The sequence below is a fragment of the Calliphora vicina genome, chromosome 3 (assembly GCF_958450345.1).
Source record: "Calliphora vicina chromosome 3, idCalVici1.1, whole genome shotgun sequence".
Taxonomy (NCBI): domain Eukaryota; kingdom Metazoa; phylum Arthropoda; class Insecta; order Diptera; family Calliphoridae; genus Calliphora; species Calliphora vicina.
In genome coordinates, this window is record NC_088782.1 from 21,112,192 (window position 1) to 21,132,298 (window position 20,107).

Here is a 20,107-nt window from a genome sequence, read left to right on the forward strand (position 1 = left end):
TTCACAAAAAACCCAGTTCTTAAACAACCGGAATTTTCAACAAAACCAGTTTTTCACAAAAACCGGTTTTCACTAAAACAGTTTTTTTTCTAAAAAACTCTTCCGCTACTAAACAAATACAAAAATCCTTTGTCATAATAAGTTCTGTTGTATTATATAAAATAGCAACTAACCCCCATTTTCTCAATATCTGCACGCAGAGAAAAAATATAGTTGGGCATGGTTCCTGTAACCATTTCAATATTGTTACAAGTTTTTAACTTTATTATAGTCACAGTAACCATTTACATGATTGTGGTAACCATAATATGGTTAATTCACGATTCACATGATTGTAGCAACCATATATATGGTTACTGTAACCATAGAAAATATAATTTTGTGACAACCATTCATATGATGAAGGACTTATCATAATATTATGTTGCTCTCGGCTTAAGGCTTATCATAATCCGAGAACAACATATTATGATAAAATTATTCATTATAAATATGGTTGCCACAAACATATATTTGTTTACTGTAACCATATATATGGTTGATACAATCATGTGAATCATAAATTAACCATATTATGGTTACCACAATCATGTAAATAGTTAATGTGACTATAATATTGTTAAAAATCTTGTAACACTATTTAAATGGTTACAGTAACCATGCCGAATTATATTTTTTCTCTGCGTGTGGTTATCGTTTTTCGTAACGATATACTTCCAATTAACATTTTTTTTTGTATGAGAACTGTCACGATAAAAAATAACCAGAGATTGAGAAAATGGTGTAAGACTTTGAATCTGACAGTGAGATATGAATTTATAGGAATGAAATCAGAGCCTAACATTCAAAAAAAAAAAAAATATTTTCAATTAATAAATTTAGTATAAAAGATATCGTGTTTATTTTCTTATTTTATCTTAATTAATTAACAATCAGTTATAAACTAACTCTCAAAATGTAATTCTTTGCTTAGTTTTTAAAGTCACCATAAGCAGAAGCGTAGCTCTTGACTACTGGAACAGCACCGTGGGAATGGTATAAGGAATCAGCGTGGAATACATTAGCGGAGTGTACTAAAGGTGCTGAATGAACTAAGTGTGAAGAGTGAACTAGGGGTGCTGAGTGAACTAAAGGAACTGATTTAACTAAATGAGTAGAATGAACTAAAGGAGCTGAGTGAACTAAAGGTGCAGCATGGACTACAGGAGTAGCAAAAGAGTGATGTACTACGGGAGCAGCATGAACTACAGGAGTAGCAATAGAGTGATGTACTACGGGAGCAGCATGAACTACAGGAGTAGCAATAGAGTGATGTACTACGGGAGCAGCATGAACAACAGAGGAAACAGTCTTGACTGAGTAGTGAGCTCTCACGGCGGGTTGTACATAGTGGGAAGAGTATACAACAGGAGAAGAACTGAAGTGGCTAGGACGAGCAGCAGCAATGGCGAAGAAAGCAGCGAATATCAAAGCAATCTATGGAAAACACCAATAATATTGTTAGCATATAATTTAAAATTAAAAGATACCAAAGAAAACTTACCAATTTAAACATTTTGTAAAAGATTTTTGAAAAATTTTTAATAATTGTTAAAAAAAAACTAAATGTTTTCTATTAGAAGTGCTTTAAGTGATTGTTAAGTTCATCAAAATCTTCATTAACTTTTATAGTTAAAATAAGAATTATGGATTTTTTAACAAAATTTAGCTACAATAAAATTGTTTGTCAAAGGTCATCTATCTACATTTGTTTAGCTTTGGATTGTTTTATCATTTTATCACACATTGTATTTTTATTCAATTGATTTAAGAAATCTAAACTCTTTTGACAACATCACAATGTTATTTTGAAGACCATCACAATGAATAGAATATAGACAGACAGTATGTATAAGAACTGTGGCTAATAAAATAAATGTTCTTTTGTTCATAGATTTTAAAATTTAATTTTGCATATTAGCAAATTTATCAATAGAAAGGAACCAAAACTTAGGTCATCTAAAAGAGATCAATCCGTGTCGATCATTTCATATTTAAATAGTGTAATACAGGCGATCAAGGTCTTGAAGCGTTCTTTTTTTAGGCATTTTAGAATGTATTTTAGCCAGTATTTTGGCAATACTGTTGTATTTAAATAAATAAAAATACTAAAACTATAAAATAAATTAAAACTTCAATGAAAAATACAAACTAAATAATAAAATTAAAATAACTAAAATTAATCTTTTTTAATAAAAACATAGCTGTGCTGTTTATATTTTCATTGTATAGGCCTCAAATAGGCCTCCGTTAATCGCAACTGATCTAGTTGATACAGACAAAATTTTTTTTATTGTAAATTTTTTTAAACACCCTAAGTTTTAAGCTATTTTTTGATAAAAATATATTTATACTGCAATTTTATTTGTATTATTCTTTTAAATACTTTGAATTTAATATTGTTTTTATGTTTTCGAAATAAAAAGTGAAGAGATTATTTGCAAACGCGCCTTTCTTTTATTGATATCAGTTTGATACATTGCGACTAGTCTCGATTGAAAATGATTGCGTCTAACGGAGGCTTAAATTGATTGCCTGTTCCTCGATGTCGAAAGAAAAATTAAAATTCTTTCGAATAGTTTTCATACAAATTTGTTCGAATCATTTTTCTTTCGACATCGTGCAACAGGCATTTAGTAATTATTTGAAAATACTATTTGGTGTATGACTTAAAAAAATGCGGGATTTTTGTTTTAAATTTGTAGCTTTAGCTTTTATTTTGAAACATTTGTACAATCTAAATTTATTCAAAATATTGGCCATTGCACAGTGGGGCAGAATCAAAATTTTTTGGAAAAAAATTCTGGCATTTCTAAACGGCTGGTAGGATCGGTATAAAATTTTAAGGGGGCAGCCAAGGAGTTTAAGTTATAAAAATGGGCCCTACAAACGTGCAATTTTTATATATTATTATATTATATTTTTGGAGAGCGTTCGACTAGGTCTCGAAAAAACATGCTTGCGTGTGCTATTTATCTTTTATAATATCCGAGTTATAGGCATTTGAAAATTTAAATTTAAAAATTTTGCCGTCCGCTTTTTAAAATATAGATCGTACTTTTAGACCGCATGGACTCGATTTTTTTTTGTTAGTTACACAACCAAGTTACCAATAATCTACAAACGATTTCAGCGCAATATCAATTATGGATCCAAAAATAAAAGATTTTCAATTTGAAAATTAAAAAAATAGTAGATTTTTGCTTTTTTTTGGGCGAAAATGTGACATAACTCTTTTTTTCTTTAAAAAAAAAACTTTCTTTAAGAACATATCGCACTGGTTTCTCTAAAGAGCGTCAACTCAAAAATTTTTCAATTTTCACTTTTTGCAAGAAATCGATTCTATCATTTTCTCTACTCTTTCGCCAAAAAATACAGTTGTATCCGTCCTGTTGTTTCATTGTAATGTATTGAAAAAAATTGTTTTTTGCTTTTACTGAACATCTTAAAATTTTGAGTTGACGCTCTTTAGAGGAACCAATGCGATATAACAATTTTATGTTTTTCTCTAAGGTATCTTTACGGAGATCATTTCGGTATAAAAAACATGTCCTATTTTTCGATTATGTCGCCCCTACGCCCTGCGGAATTTGAGTTATTTTTTATCAAAATTTCAACTTTGTTCCACAGGTTTTAAAATCCATGGGATCAGGGATTTTAGCTCCAATTTTTAGGAATTTTCGGGATTTCCTTTTCCTGTTATTAAGAATGACAAATTAAAAAAAAAAGGTGAAAACTTCATTGAGTTTTGTAAATAAATAACGATTTTATTACATATTATTGAGTTTCTATTTTTAATAGGATTACAAATATTAGGATCTATTTGATACACATTTATTATTTTTTATTTAGATAAGTTAATTTCATGTCAATATCTCAAATTATTTAGAACTCCGTCCTTCAAAAATATTGTAATTTTTCATATTTTAGTATTAAATGTCAGAACCGTTGATAGAGTAAGTTCGGGTAATGTGGTATACCTAATTTTTATTTGACTATTATTTTTAAAATCGTAATTCGATTGGAACACTTGTAGTAGAACACCAGCTGAGAGGTGTTCTACTACAAGTGTTAGGTTTACATCCATGAAAGTAAAAAAGTCTTTTAAGTTCAAGTTTTAGAGAAATTTGGTAAAAAGTTCACATTTCTTTGGCATCTTATTTGCTTGAAATTCCTTAGCTATACCACATTAGCCGACCACGTGGTTTATTGAAATTATTATAAAATTAAGCATATACACTAAATATACTATATTGTTACATATGTTCTTCAATAGCAAAATATTCCCATTTGACTTTAAAATTAAATTAATGAAGTTTAAAACACGTGATTTTAGAAAAAAAAATTATTTTTAACAGATCACAAAAAAAAGTCTACCATAAGATAATGCTGATTTTTTACAACTGACTATTAACATGGCCTGCAAAAATGAAGTATACTCACCCAATGTGAATTTTCTGAGATCATAGAACTCTTAAGCTTGGTACCGCTACTCCTATGCTCTTAGTTTTAGAGAATAGCAGCTATACCACATTACCCGAACTTACTCTATGTTGTTGAATAAAATATTAAGAAAATTTATACAAATCTTTTATTATGAAGAAGTGCACTATTTTTGAATTTCGCTGCTTTTAGATGAATCCCGCTGCTCGCAAACGTTTAGTAATTGCTGATTGAGTAGCTCCCCATGATTTTGCAAGCTCTTGTTGAGTTTAACAACAATCTTTATGGAGTAATGCCTCCAATTCATGGTCTTCAAACTTTTTTGGCTGGCCTTGGCGTCATATAAACTTCCCTTATATGACGCCTTGTTGGTAAATTTGTTGTTTCCACTAAAATATTCAATAACTAAGTGAGAATAAATGACAGATATAGTTATTAAAAATAAAAATCATGTTCAAAAAATACTCCACCTATTAAAAATCCCGCTTTTTTTAAGTCATACGATGTCATATTACAACTATATTTGATCATAATATAATATTTTATGATATCAAGAATGATCATAATATGTTTGAGCTATAATTGTAAATCTTATTATAATATGTTGCTTTTTACTATTTTTAGAAAAATCTATTTGGATATTGTTTACTTTAACTAGAATTTTGTAACAGTAAACGCTGCCAAATACCATAAAACTAAATATCTACTGGGAGTCTAAAATACAAGTTATTTTTCGTCTAATATTTGTCGTGCCTAAACGGAACTGCTTAAATTAATTCAAACAAAGAAATACACAAATTTATTTTTTTTATAAAAAAATCATATTTATTACCTACTTTATATTATTATTAACTTAATAATCAGTTCCATGTATTTTACATAAATTAATACACTGTAATAGTTTAGTTTTTAAAGCCACCATAAGCAGAAGCGTAGCTCTTGACTACTGGAACAGCACCGTAGGAATGGTACAAAGAATCAGAGTGTACTAAAGGAGCAGAGTGCACCAAGGGAGCGGAGTGTACTAAAGGAGCAGAGTGCACTAAATGAGTAGAGTGCACTAAGGGAGAAGAGTGAACGAAGTGAGTGGAGAGAGCAGAGCGAACCACAGGTGCAGAGTGAACCAAAGGTGCAGAGTGAACCACTGGTGCAGAGTGGACAACGGAATGATGTACTACGGGAGCATGGACTACAGGGGCCACAACAGTCTTGACCACAGGTACAGAGTAATGGGATCTTACAATAGGTTGAGCATAGTGGGAAGAGTAGACCACAGGAGAAGAAACCAAGTGGCTGGGACGGGCAGCAACAATAGCGAAAAGAGCAGCGAATACCAAGGCAGTCTATGGAAGAAACAAATAATATTGTTAAGGAATTTTTAAGGATGTTATATAGTAATAAATTACTCTTACCAATTTGAACATTTTGTTGAAGATTTTTTTTTGTTTTGTTAGAAAAGATAAGTGTTTTCTTTAAGAATTGCTTTAAATGATTGATATGTTTAACAAATTTAACTTCAGCTTTTATAGTATAAAACATAAATGTTTAATTTGCGTTGTATTTTTGTTAACAATAAAATATATTATAACAAGTAGTTTTTACGTTTTTTTTTTGTTTAGTTTGAAAGAGAAGGGTCAAATACATAGTTTGCATATATTTATGTTTAATATTTTATAAATTATGTTTAAATAGTCATCATTTAAATAGTCATCATAAATTATGTTTAAATAGTCATCAGTTTCTATTTGTAACATCAAATATGTTCACTAACTATTGAACATAAACAATATAATTATTTTGTCTGTTTTGAGTTCAATGACCCGAAGATTTTTAACTAAAAATAAACACTTTACAAATTAAATGATTTCATTAAAAGAGGAACTAATATTTAGGATAGATAGGAAGGACTCTTTTAACTTTTGCTTTTTTTTAAAGGAAACATTTAAGATTTTAAACAGTAATTGCCTCTTCTGAACCTTCATTTGCCTACTAAAATGTAAATTTGATAGTCCAAAATGTTATACAATAAATTAAATATCTCAATACTGCTTCACAACATAAAAGTCAATAGCAGTTGTAAACAATATGTTAGTTTTTATTTCACAAATAAAACTTAACAATGCAACAAGAAGTACAGCCGTTCCATAGTAATATACAGGCAGTAAGAAATTGCTAATGGATTAATAATGTTTGAAGCTGCAAGCTTCCAGGCTGAAATACTTCCAGTGTACGCTTTACTTTAGCTAATTTGCTATGCATCTCTAAGGTTTTACTACGAGTTGCTATAATAGCAGCCTAAGTTTCAATTTATTTCCATTGCATGCAAATCAGCTACAGTTTTGTTTTTACTTAGCGGATGACCTTATTCTTTCAAAACAAACAATAAGAATTAATAACAAAGAATTATTATTAAGATTATTTGTATTGTTGCAAAAATGCATACAAAACATTTAAAGCATAGGTTTACTATAAAAGCTAATGATAAGTTTGATGAAAATATCAAACACTTCAGTTAATTCTAACAGAAAGTGACAATTAAAAAATCTCCAACAAAATGTTCAAATTGGTAAGTTTCCTTAAATATCTATTTAGTTTAAAAATTATTGTTTAACTATATCATTTATTTCTTCCATAGACTGCTTTGGTATTCGCTGCTATTTTCGCCTTGGCTGCCGCTCGTCCCAGCTACTTGGCTTCCTCTCCCGTCGTCTACTCTTCCCACTATGAACAACCTATTGTAAGATCTCATTACTCTGTACCTGTGGTCAAGACTGTTGTGGCCCCTGTAGTCCATGCTCCCGTTGTTCACCACTCTATTGTTACTCCTGTTGTCCACTCAGCACCTTTGGTTCACTCTGCTCACTTAGTTCACTCTTCTCCCTTGGTGCACTCTACTCATTTAGTGCACTCTGCTCCTTTAGTACACTCCGCTCCCTTAGTGCATTCCGGCCCTGTTGTCCATGCTGATTCCTTGTACCATTCCTACGGTGCTGCTTATGGTGGCTTCAAAAACTAAACTATTACAGAGTATTAATTTATGTAAAATACATGGAACTGATTGTTAAGTTAAGATAATAAAGAAAGTATTTAATAAATACGATTTCTCATAAAAAATAAAGCTGTGTATTTCTTTGTTTGAATTAATTTAAGAAGTTCAGTTTAGACATGACTAATTTTAGACGAAAATAAAATTGTACTTTAGACACTAAGTAGATAATTAGTTTTATAGTATTTGGCAGCGTTTACTATTAAAAAACTCTAGTAAAAGTAAACAATATCTCATATCCCGAATAGGCTGAAATTTGGCATTCATGCTTTGAAAATTCGAAAATTCTATATTATGTTCGAATAACGTTTTAAGCTGTTACAATAATCTTCAGATTACGCTTACATCTGATGACAATGGAATATTATGTTCGAAAATTCGAAATAATGTTCCAAAAATCTCTAGATTATGCATGCACCGATCACAATGGAATAATTTGCTCAAAAATTTTAAATTTTATTCGAAATTTCGAATTTATTTTCGAACATAATTTGGAATTAGATTTCGAATTTTCGAACATAATATTCCATTGTCATCAGGTGCATGCATAATTTAGAGATTATTTTAACAGTTTTCAAATATTTTCGAATTTTTAAATTAGATTTCGATTTTTCATATTTTCGAGTACAATATTACATAGTCATCAGGCGCATTTGTAATATAGAACATTTTTTAAAAGCATTAAACATTTTTGAATTTAATTTCGAATTTTCGAACATAATATTCTATTGTCATGAGATGCATGCGTAATCTGAAGATTATTTTAACAGCATTAAAAATTTTTCGAATATAAGTTCGAAATTTCGAATAAAATTTCAATTTTTTTAGCGTAATATTTCATTGTTCTCGAAAATTTAAAACTAAATTCGAAAATTCGAACTTATGTCTATCTCTAGATCACGAATGTACCTGATGACAATGGAATATTATGCTCGAAAATTCGAAATCTAATTCGGAAATTCGAAATTATGTTCGAAAATATTTGAAAACTGTTAAAATAATCTCTAATTTATGTATACACCTGATGACAATGAAATATTATGTTCGAAAATTCGAACTAATGTTCGAACATTTTTGAAAGCTATTAAAATGATCTCGAAATCTTGAGGATTCTTAAAACTTTTAGTTTTATGTGCGGTCAAATTAATACATTTTCCAATTTCGAACTTAAAAATTTAAAAAAAAAAATAATAATAAAAATGTTCAGGTATTTTAAAGAATTTTCAATGTAGTTTCAGGATAAAAGCTTTTTTAAGATATGTACGAAAATTCGATTCGATTTAATTCGAAATATTCAAGGTGCTCTAAATAGAAGCAAATAAATTAATAATAAAAAAGTATTTTTAAAACAAGCAAGTCCAGCAACAGGAAAATATCGGGATAAGCATTTATATCAAATAAATTGTATATGATGTAATAAATAGTTTGATTTAATTTAAAGTTGCCAAAACAATAAAACTAAATATCCACTGAAAGTCTTAAGTACAAGTTATTTTCTTAAATTAATTCAAACAAAGAAATACAAATTTTTTTTTTTTTGAAAAATCGTATTTATTAACTATTTTTGTTATTATCTTAACTTAACAATCAGTTCCATGTATTTAACATAAATTAATAATCTGTAATAGTTTAGTTCTTAAAGCCACCATAAGCAGCACCGTAGGAATGGTACAAAGAATCAGCATGGACAACAGGACCAGAGTGCACTAAGGGAGCGGAGTGCACTAAATGAGTAGAGTGCACCAAGGGAGAAGAGTGAACTAAGTGAGCAGAGTGAACCAAAGGTGCTGAGTGGACAACAGAGTGATGCACAACGGGAGCATGGACTACAGGGGCCACAACAGTCTTGACCACAGGTACAGAGTAATGGGATCTTACAATAGGTTGTTCATAGTGGGATGAGTAGACGACGGGAGAAGAAGCCAAGTAGCTGGGACGAGCGGCAGCCAAAGCGAAAATAGCAGCGAATACCAAAGCAGTCTATGGAAGAAATAAAAGAAATAGTTAAACAATAATTTTTAAACTAAACAGATATTTAAGAAAAATTACCAATTTGAACATTTTGTTGAAGATTTTTAGTAATTGTCACTTTTTGGTAGAATTAACTGAAGTGTTTGATATTTTCATCAAACTTATCATTAGCTTTTATAGTAAACCTATGCTTTAAATGTTTTGTATGCATTTTTTGCAACAATACAAATAATCTTAATAATAATTCTTTGTTTTTAATTCTTATTGTTTGTTTTGAAAGAATAAGGTCATTCATTAAGTAAAAACAAAACTGTAGCTGATTTGCATGCAATGGAAATAAATTGAAACAATACTTAAGGTAGGATCACACACTGCAAATATTTGCTCAAAAAAGCGTAACCAATTTTTTTAGAATAAATTAGTTTGACGTGTTTACTCTTACAAGTGTTTTGTAAGATCAAACAGTATCAAATAAAATACGTTACGTCTTTTTCGTCAAATATTTGTCATGTGTGACCCTACCTTTATGCTGCTATTATAGCAACTCGTAGTAAAAGAGACGCATAGCAAATTAGCTAAAGTAAAGCGTACACTGGAAGTATTTCAGCCTGGAAGTTTGTTGCTTCAAACTTTATTAATCCATTAGCAATTTCTTACTGCCTTTATATTACTATGGAACGGCTGTGCTTCTTGTTGCATTGATGCAAGTTTTATTTATGAAATATGAATTAACATATTGTTTAAAACTGCTATTGACTTTTATGTTGTGAAGCAGTATTGAGATATTTAATTTATTGTTTAACATTTTGGACTATCAAATTTACATTTTAGTAGGCAAATGAAGGTTCAGAAGATGCAATTACTGTTTAAAATCTTAAATGTTTCCTTTAAAAAAAAGCAAAAGTTAAAAGAGTCCTATCTATCCTAAATATTAGTTCCTCTTTTAATGAAATCATTTAATTTGTAAAGTGTTTTTTTTAGTTAAAAATCTTCGGGTCATTGAACTCAAAACAGACAAAATAATTATATTGCTTCCGTTGCATAGTTAGTGAACGTATTTGATGTTACAAATAGAAATATATGTAAATACATGGCTATCAAATCAGTTGATGACTATTTTAAACATAATTTATAAAATATTAAACATAAATATATGCAAAATATGTATATGACCCTTCTCTTTCAAACTAAACAAAAAACGTAAAAACTACTTGTTATAATATATTTTATTGTTAACAATAACACAACGCAAATTAAACATTTATGTTTTATACTATAAAAGCTAACGATTAATTTGATAAACATATCAATCACTTAAAGCAATTCTTAAAGAACACACTTATCTTTTCTAACAAAATAAAAAAAATCTTCAACAAAATGTTCAAATTGGTAAGTGTAATTTATTACTATATAACACCCTTAAAAATTCCTTAATAATATTATTTGTTTCTTCCATAGACTGCCTTGGTATTCGCTGCTCTCTTCGCTATTGCTGCTGCCCGTCCCAGCCACTTCGCTTCTTCTCCTGTGGTCTACTCTTCCCACTATGCTCAACCTATTGTAAGATCCCATTACTCTGTACCTGTGGTCAAGACTGTTGTGACCCCTGTAGTCCATGCTCCCGTTATACACAACTCTGTTGTCCACTCTGCACCTTTGGTTCACTCCGCACCTTTGGTTCACTCTGCACCTGTGGTTCACTCTGCACCTTTGGTTCACTCTGCTCACTCCGCTCACTTCGTTCACTCTTCTCCCTTAGTGCACTCTACTCATTTAGTGCACTCCGCTCCTTTAGTACACTCTGCTCCCTTGGTTCACTCTGCTCCTTTAGTCCACTCTGAAGCCTTGTACCATTCCTACGGTGCTGTTCCAGTTGTCAAGAGCTACGCTTCTGCTTATGGTGGCTTTAAAAACTAAACTATTACAGAGTATTAATTGTTAAGTTAAGATAATAAAGAAAGTAGTTAATAAATACGATTTAAAAAAAAAATAAATTGTGTTTGAATACAATTTAAAAAGTTCAGTTTAGATATGACATACATATCTATATGTGACAAAAAAGTTGAAACAAATCTTGTACTTAGGTTTCACATGAGATATTTAATTTGATTGTATTTGTAGGGGCTGTGACATGGTAAATGGTTCTGATATGAGAGTACACGCAGAGAAAAAATATAGTTGGGCATGGTTACTGTAACCATTTCAATATTGTTACAAGTTTTTTAACTATATTATAGTCACAGTAACCATTTACATGATTGTGGTAACCATAATATGGTTAACTTACGATTCACATGATTGTATCAACCATATATATGGTTACAGTAAACAAATATATGTTTGTTACAACCATTCATATGATGAAGGACTTATCATATTATGTTGCTCTCGGCTTAAGGCTTATCATAATCTGAGAACAACATATTATGATAAAATTATTCATCATAAATATGTTTGCCACAAACATATATTTGTTTACTGTAACCATATATATGGTTGATACAATCATGTGAATCATAAATTAACCATATTATGGTTACCACAATCATGTAAATGGTTACTGTGACTATAATATTGTTAAAAATCTTCTAACACTATTTAAATGGTTACAGTAACAATGCCCAATTATATTTTTTCTCTGCGTGTATATACATTGATGGTTCAGAGATGAACAGTGGCCTATAATGAGATGTCTTATGTGATGATCTCGGGTTAAAGTTCTCAATATGTCTCAATACGATAAAGATAGTGTCTTTGATATCAAATATTTTGTTAGAATAACTAAATATTATCTGTGATTTGTGTGTGTTTTTAGCAAAATAATTCGAATTTATTTTATTTGGTGGTTACGATTTTTCAGTCACGTATTTTTGGAGAACCTAGAAAATCAATGAACAAACAAATAATCATAATCCCATTGTTCTAAACACTTATATCTGTGAATGAGGAAACCAGAACTGGTTATACAACCAGTTGGTTAGCTGCGGTCCATGAAAGTTTCATCGTAAAGGGACAACTTTTTTAAAGAACTAATTTGATTCAATTAAAATTTTAAAGCCGATATTGCCCTAATTACCCCAAAAAAAAGTATTTTTGAGACTTTTTTAGTTTTAATTCCTTAGGTAGGGTCACATATGAAAAATATTTGCTCACAAGAGCACAAAATTGTTTGACGTGTTTACTCTTACAATTGTTTTGTAAGATCAAACAGCATCAAATAAAATAAAACTATGTTTTTTGTTTTAAATCATCCTAATTAAAATAAGTTTTAGCAATAAATAAAAGAATACAAATGTAATTTATTTAGTGGTTACGTTTTTTTCATCAAATATTTGTCATGTGTAATACTTTTAGTTAAACCTCAGAAAACTATAGTTTGCAAATCAACAAAACAACTATTCGTCAGAGTTTAATAATTCAAAACTATTGTTTGGCAAATTAATGCTTTGAATTTACTGATTATTATATTACAATAAAAATAAAACAGTTTTCAAACTTAAACTGTTGAATAAACTAGTTTAATTCTTAAGAAAATTCTATCATTATACAGATGTTTCTTATACAATACATATCATATTTACCATTCAATGTTATATGGGGCGAAATCGATGTCTTCCGCTCGGGATGAAATTTGCACCAAGGTAATTCAGACACAATTTTTCAACAAGATCGATCGAGAACACTCTTTTAGAGGTGTTTTTTTCTTATCCATGTAACTTATTATCTATTGTTCTTTGCAAAATGTGTCTCAAATAGTTTTTAAAAAAATTTAAAAAAAAAATAAAAAAATTTAAATTTTTTTTCCGAAATCAAATTTTTTTTAATAAAACTTAAATATTTTCCCTGAAGACCTATTTTGTCGCTTAGTGGGATGCGAGTTCGATATCTATCAAAATAAATGTTTTGTAAGACATACAATTTTTAATTTTTTTTTGCAAAATCGAAAATTTTTAAAAAAAAATTGTTTGCTCAAAAGAAAGTTTAGATCTATTCCTTTAAGATATTTAGGGTCACTTAGTGGGATGCGAGTGGGATATCTATCAAAATAAATATTTTGTAACTCAAGACATACAATACCAATTTGGGCCCTTTTTTAATTTTTTTTTTTGCTCAAAAGAAATCTTAGGTATTTTCCTTTAAGACTTATTTGGATAGTAATTCAGACACTATTTTTCAACAAGATTCGAGAACTTTCTGTTAGAGGTGGTCAAAATTTGACATTTTGGCCAAGCAGTTGTTTTTTCTTATCCATGTAATTATTAAATATTATTCTTAGCAAAATGTGTCTCAAATAGTTTAGATAGCTAAAAATAAAAAATGTTTGAACCTTTAATGCATATTGTTGCCTGTCTACATTCCAGTTCCACTTAATTTTAGACGAATATAAGCTTGATACTAATTCAGAAAAATCAAAGTACGAAAAGTTTCAGCTAACGAAATTCTAAATCAAACTAAAGCTAAATGAAATCTATATATATAAAAATGAAATGGTCCATGTATGTAATGGCATCGCATAAGAACGGCTGGAGCGATTTGTCTGATTTTTTTTTATTCGATTCGAAATTTTCAGGTGATGGTTTGTAAAGAAAAAATTCAAAAATTTCGGGTAAAACTCGGAAATTTTTTTTTGAGTCCAGCCAACTGTAATAAAAAGCTCCCTAAGGTATGCAGTATAAATTTAGATATTTTATTTGCAAATAAATAAGAACAGGCAGGTGTGGGTTAGATAAACTTGAAGAACTAACTTTAGTAAATGCTACCGGGCGAAGCCGGGGGGTCAACTAGTAAAATAAATAAAAATCAACTAAATATTTGATACTTTATAGAAAAATAAAAATAAAAATCATGCATTTAAGGGTTAATATTTTTTTCCGAAATCAAAAACTTTTTGATTTTTTTCCAAATTTTTTTTAAATAAAGCTTAGATATTTTCCTAGAAGACCTCTTTGGTCGCTTAGTGGGATGCGAATTCGATATCTAAAAAAAAATATTAAATTTTTTTTTTTGTTTTAAATATTTTTTTTCGAAATATTGAAGAAAGAGCTATCTAATAATAGGTAATAAGTTACATGGATAAGAAAAAAACACCACTTGGCCAAAATGTCAAATTTTGACCCCATCTAACTCAGAGAGTTCAGAACCGATCTTGTTGAAAAATTTTGTCTGAGTTACTATTAAATAGAACTAACCTTGGTGCAAATTTCATCCCGGACATCGGAAGATATCGATTTCAAAAGTTGAAATGCCCCATATATATAACAACAGCTGATATTTCAAAGCTTGCAATTCCTTACACAATCCTGCAAACATCCTTAAATATTAAAATAACAAATGATACTCAGCTAGGAGCTTAACTTCCGTAAATTTCAAATACAAAAAAATGTTTTTAAAACACTCAGTTCTTGAAGAAAATCTTTTTAAAAATAGATTTTTTATGTAAAAATATTTCGAAAACTACACGTGCGATTTTAAAAATTAATACAGATTTGTGTTCAAAGTGCCAATATATTTTCTATAGTAGTGTTATTAAACAATAACCAAATAGCCAGGTTAAAATTGGTTTAGCTAATCCAGCATTACCAAGGTTTAAGCTATACTTTGTCAAAAACCGGCTTTTTAAGAAAAGGTACAGAGAGATTCTATGATATTGGATATGATATACAAAGTTCTTTCTTTTACATAATTTACATAATTACTATGTTTTACTCGCTTAATTAAACCGCAATAAACTCTTTGTTTAAGCTTTGTCTACAATTGAATATACCATGAGTTAATAGTTGTGAACCAGTTTCTTGGCAAGACAATGTTTTGATTTACAATTAAAATAAACTAGTTTTAGTTTTCAGAGATTACTTGACTGTCTGTTAAACTATTGACTCAATTATTTTAAACTATTATATTTCTTAAGAGAATTCCTCATTATATTGTTTATCAAAAACCGGTTCCACTAAACCAGCATTAAACCGGTATAAGCCATCCTTTGTCTAAGAAATTCAAAAGTTTCTAAGGAATCTAAAGATTCTTTGATACTTGATTATGACAAACAAAATTCTTTTGTTCATAACTTTACTTACAAAATATCAATATTTTGTTATTTTTATAAAAACCAAACACACAAATTTTTATATTTTTTATAAAAAAAGATCGTATTTATTAAATATTATTTTTTTTTCCCTAAATTACAAGTCTCATAAATAAATCCTTTGTACTATTTAGCTTAGTTTTTCCATGCACCATAAGCGGGAGCGTAGCTCTTGACTACATTAACGGAGTGATACAAGGGAGAAGCATGGACCAAGGGAGCAGCATGTACTACAGGAGTAACAACAGTGTGTACTACGGGAGTGTGGACTACAGGGGTGAGCACGGTCTTGACAACGGAGGTGTGTACTACGGGGGAGACAACAGTCTTGACCACAGGTACGGAGTAATGGGTTCTTACAACGGGTTGCACATAGTGAGAAGAGTAGACAACGGGAGAAGCAGCCAAGTAGCTGGGACGGGCAGCAGCCAAAGCGAAGAGAGCAGCGAAGACCAAGACAATCTTTAAAAGAATTGAATAAAATGGTTAGTATTATATTAAGGAATTTCTAAAATCGTAAACATGTAAAACTTACCAATTTGAACATTTTGTAAATGAGTTTTTTTTTTTGTTTGGTTTTAAAAAGATGTTTTCTTTTAGAATTACTTCAAGTGATTGATATGCCTAACAAACTCATCAGCAGCTTTTATAGTAAAAACTAGAATTATTGATGAGCTGCTGCAAATTAGCTGATAACAGGTATTTTTGTTTTTATTTCAAATATAAACCATACATAGATTCCCTCTTCTGCCTTTCAAAAATGAAAAATAGAATCATATTTAAATAAATAGACAATACCTTGAATACAAAAGACTTTAAACAGATAAATTGAGTTCTAATAAATAAATTATGGTTTTTGTTTGTGAAATATTCTTTCTTTGACAGTGATCGCTTAAGATACGCACAATAAAGTATTTTAAGTCATGATTAAACAAACTTAATCATATTTGGTTGAGGTGTTGAAATTTTATTCAGGGCATAGTTATATAAATATTTAGGTTTATGGGATTTAATTGTAATGATGGGAAATTTGGATCTCCTATTAGAATCTAACAAATAATGTAAGATTTTCTAGAACTGGGAATTAGATAAGTTAGACTTCGACAAATTTCAGCCATACTTTTATGCGTTTTTGTCAAAACTTTGGTTACTTTTGTACCAACAAAGCGTCATATGCGCGAAGTTTTGTTTTACTTCATTAATTTTAAAAAAGTGCCGCTGAAGCACAGCGATTCCTCACCAAAGCTTGTGGTGAATGTGTTCCATCGGTTTCAACGTGTGAGAGATAGATTGTGCGGTTCAGAAGTGGTGACAAAGATCGCCAGAAACTCAAAAAGAGCTTGCAAAATAGGAGCAGGTCAAGCAGCAATTCGAAAACGTTTACCAGCAGCAGGATTCATCCAAATGCAGTAAAATTGGGTGCCATACGAATTGAAGCCGAGAGACCTTGAAAGACGATTTTGCATGTCCGAAATGATGCTTGAACGATATAAAATAAAATCATCCAATCATTAATTGAGATGAAAAATGCATATATAACAATAACCAGAATCGTAAGATATCGTATGTAAAGCCCGGTCAACCAGCCGAGTCGAAACAAAAACCAAATATCCAAACGCTAAGGTAATTCTCTGTATTTGATGGGAGTAAAATTCTCCTAGATATGAGCATTTATTAGCTGCTGAAATCTGACCAGACCATCAACCTCTGTTGGAAGAAAAACCACCAGAATATGCGGCCAGACATGAAACCGTTATATTCCATAATGACAACGCTAGGCCACACGTTGCAATACCTGTTAACAAGTATTTTGAAACAAGTGGTTGGGAAGTTTTGCCTCACCACCTTTTTAGTCCAGACCGTGTCTGGGATAAGCTTCACATTGGAACAGAGTATCCGAAATTCGCTTGATTCCTGCTTGGCCTCAAAAGAAGAGAATTTAGCTCGGAGTCCATATGTGGTCAGAAATATTGGAAAAGGTCATAGCTAACATGGGCCAAAACTTTGAATAAATTTATATTGAAAAATATTTCAAAATAAAAGCGAACATTTTGAAAAAAAAAACTCTCATTTTTAAGTCATACACCCCACTATTTAATTCATAATTTTTAAAATTGTGTTCTAAAGTTAGGTTAAGTTACGTTTTTACTGTTAATTAAATTTTTTTTAAAGAAAATTTTCTAAATTTTTTATTATACCCTTCACCATGAGTGGTGAAATCCGTTAGTAATTTCAGCATTTTTCATTTGCGAACCCACATCGTTATAAATAGCGGAGTCGATATACATAGTCATGTCCGTCTGAGCACCTGACCGTCTGTTTGCTGAAATCAACTAACTTACATACATGATTCATACATGAAAATATACGCTATATACTCGGCTCAGTTGCTATCGATAACATTGGCCCACAAATGTGTGAGATATAAGGAAAAAACCAGGACAACCTCGAATTTTTTACCTATTTTTGATCTATATCTGGATTACTAAGTCATTAATATAGACAATATGGATCTATCATTAAATAGATATTTCAAAGTCCTTTGCAACGACGTATATAGTAAGTCGGACCTACAATGGGTAAAAATCGAGAAAAATATTATAATCCGAATTTTTTTTTTTCCAAAAAAATTTTCACCAAATCATACAATTTTTTTACTAATAAATTTAAAAAAAAAAAATTAAAAAAAGAAAATCTAAAAAAAATAATTTTGCCATAATTTTTTTTCCCTAATAAAATAGAAAAAAAAAATTTTTTTTAAATTTTGTTCACCTAAAAATATTTGAAATTTTTATTTTAAATTATAATTTGGTGAGGGGACGTATAAAATTCGGCACAGCCGAATATAGCCCTCTTACTTTTTTGTAGTAGGATTGTCAATTATTCAAGTACAGTTTTGGTCGATTATTTGGACGAAGATCGAGTAAAAAAATATTCGAATAATTTTACAAAATGTATTAAAATATTGAAAATTTCCAATAAATTGCTTGTTACCAATCAAGAAAGGTACAAAATTTAGAAAATATATATGTAAATAATACAAACCATGTAAGAAAGTATAGTCGGTGAAGTCCGACCATATCGAGCCCTTAGCGCCAAATTATCGTAAGCGACATTTTTAAAATTTTTGTTTTATTGCAGAAATTAAAATTGTATGGACCGACTGATGTTTTAGCGTTCTCAGAATATCAAAATTGTTAATAACATCAAAAATATAGGGGGTAAGATTTTATCGTAAGTCAATGTTTATATTTCACAGTAAACAAATTTTATCGTAAGCGACACACAGTGTTATAGAAAAAAAAAGAGGGAAATAAATCTGTAACTTCTAAATGGTTAGATTAGTTTGAATGAAGAAGTGTTGTCGAGTTTAAGTTTTGAACGTGGAGCTCTTGGGCCCTATATAGAATCTTCTCATCGAGCACTACAAAAAACCTCGTTTATTATAGCTTAGGAGATATTCGCATTTGAAAATTAAATTTTCAACATTTTTACCCACCCTACTCCAGTTTTTTGATAACAGCGTATCCAAATATTTCCCGATTTTCTCCAGTGTGTATGTATGTATGTCAAATGGAAAAAGAATTGATTAAAAATAATGACTAAGTCCAAAGTTATATGTATTTGAATTTAAAAAATTTTAAAAAGGGATTTATGTTTATTTTCGCTAATTTTTTGGGAAAAAATTACTTTTTTCTTTTTGAGTTATCGCAAAAAATTTCTAAGAGGATGTATAAGAAATTTCTACTTTCTGAAAGCTAAGTTCTCATAAAATATTTTCAAGGAAAACAATATTTCAAAATTGTTGTTACCCAGGGGACCAGGTCTTTTCAAAAAACACCAATTTATTATGTAAAATTAAAATTTAAAAATTCTCAAATCGCGTATCCAAAATATAATAACGGCTTATAGGTGGCTCAATATGTTTCTAAATATTTTGTAAAGGGTCCCGATAACCCAGGTATGGATATTATAACCAAAAAACTAAAAATTACCATTTTTGGAATTTTTCGACATTTTTTTGGGAATTGCGGGATTGCTGATAATAAATTTCAAAATTCGTTTTTATTTTTCCATTTTAAATAGAAAAATCTATATAACTGTGAAATTTCATTAAAAACTATTTATAAATAAAAATTTAATTTCGATTCGAAAAATGTTTATCTATGCAAAAATTCAATTAAAAATCATTTTTTGTCATATTTTTCAATAAAGTATTCCATGAATTTTTAATTGTCAAAAGTTATAAATGTTTTTTGAAAAATAGACAAATAGCTTGAACGAAATTATGTTCTATCGCATCATAACATTTTTAATTCAATGTATAAATTTCAAAATAATCAAAAAAACCTTCTCCTGTAAAATTTGTATTTTGTCGCTTACGATAATTTGGCGCTAAGGGCTCGATATAGTCGTTTAAAATCATTCAGATGTCATCAACATATTTTTAATTAATCATAACAAACGATTACAATTCAAATTCCTAAACCTTTCAAATACACAATAACAAAAAAAATCATTCAGAA

At 29.7% G+C, this 20,107-nt stretch overlaps 4 protein-coding genes across 4 annotated transcripts; 1 reads left to right on the forward strand and 3 right to left on the reverse strand.

The window, feature by feature from the left end:
- Window positions 1–969: 969 nt before the first annotated feature.
- Window positions 970–1,555, reverse strand: LOC135955317 (A-kinase anchor protein 14-like). The gene is made up of 2 exons (XM_065505670.1): window positions 1,544–1,555; window positions 970–1,476 (listed from the first exon to the last, which is right to left on the reverse strand). The coding sequence occupies exons 1-2, from the start codon at window positions 1,553–1,555 to the stop codon at window positions 970–972; spliced, it is 519 nt and encodes a 172-aa protein (XP_065361742.1).
- A 3,829-nt stretch (window positions 1,556–5,384) lies between these two features.
- Window positions 5,385–5,906, reverse strand: LOC135955318 (uncharacterized). The gene is made up of 2 exons (XM_065505671.1): window positions 5,895–5,906; window positions 5,385–5,825 (listed from the first exon to the last, which is right to left on the reverse strand). Exons 1-2 carry the CDS (start codon window positions 5,904–5,906, stop codon window positions 5,385–5,387), a joined length of 453 nt encoding a protein of 150 aa, XP_065361743.1.
- Window positions 5,907–7,036: 1,130 nt separating this feature from the next.
- On the forward strand, window positions 7,037–7,498 carry LOC135955319 (A-kinase anchor protein 14-like). Its single transcript, XM_065505672.1, has 2 exons — window positions 7,037–7,048; window positions 7,118–7,498. The coding sequence occupies exons 1-2, from the start codon at window positions 7,037–7,039 to the stop codon at window positions 7,496–7,498; spliced, it is 393 nt and encodes a 130-aa protein (XP_065361744.1).
- Window positions 7,499–9,157: 1,659 nt separating this feature from the next.
- On the reverse strand, window positions 9,158–16,128 carry LOC135955320 (uncharacterized). Its single transcript, XM_065505673.1, has 3 exons — window positions 16,117–16,128; window positions 15,762–16,043; window positions 9,158–9,508 (listed from the first exon to the last, which is right to left on the reverse strand). The coding sequence occupies exons 1-3, from the start codon at window positions 16,126–16,128 to the stop codon at window positions 9,158–9,160; spliced, it is 645 nt and encodes a 214-aa protein (XP_065361745.1).
- Window positions 16,129–20,107: the final 3,979 nt, after the last annotated feature.

Bases quoted from the DNA above. Each gene is read 5' to 3' on its own strand.
- LOC135955320 (XM_065505673.1), bottom strand. The intron at 9,509-15,761 runs GTAGTCAAGAGC...TTTCTTCCATAG, and splicing joins CCTTGTATCACTCCGTTAAT to ACTGCTTTGGTATTCGCTGC.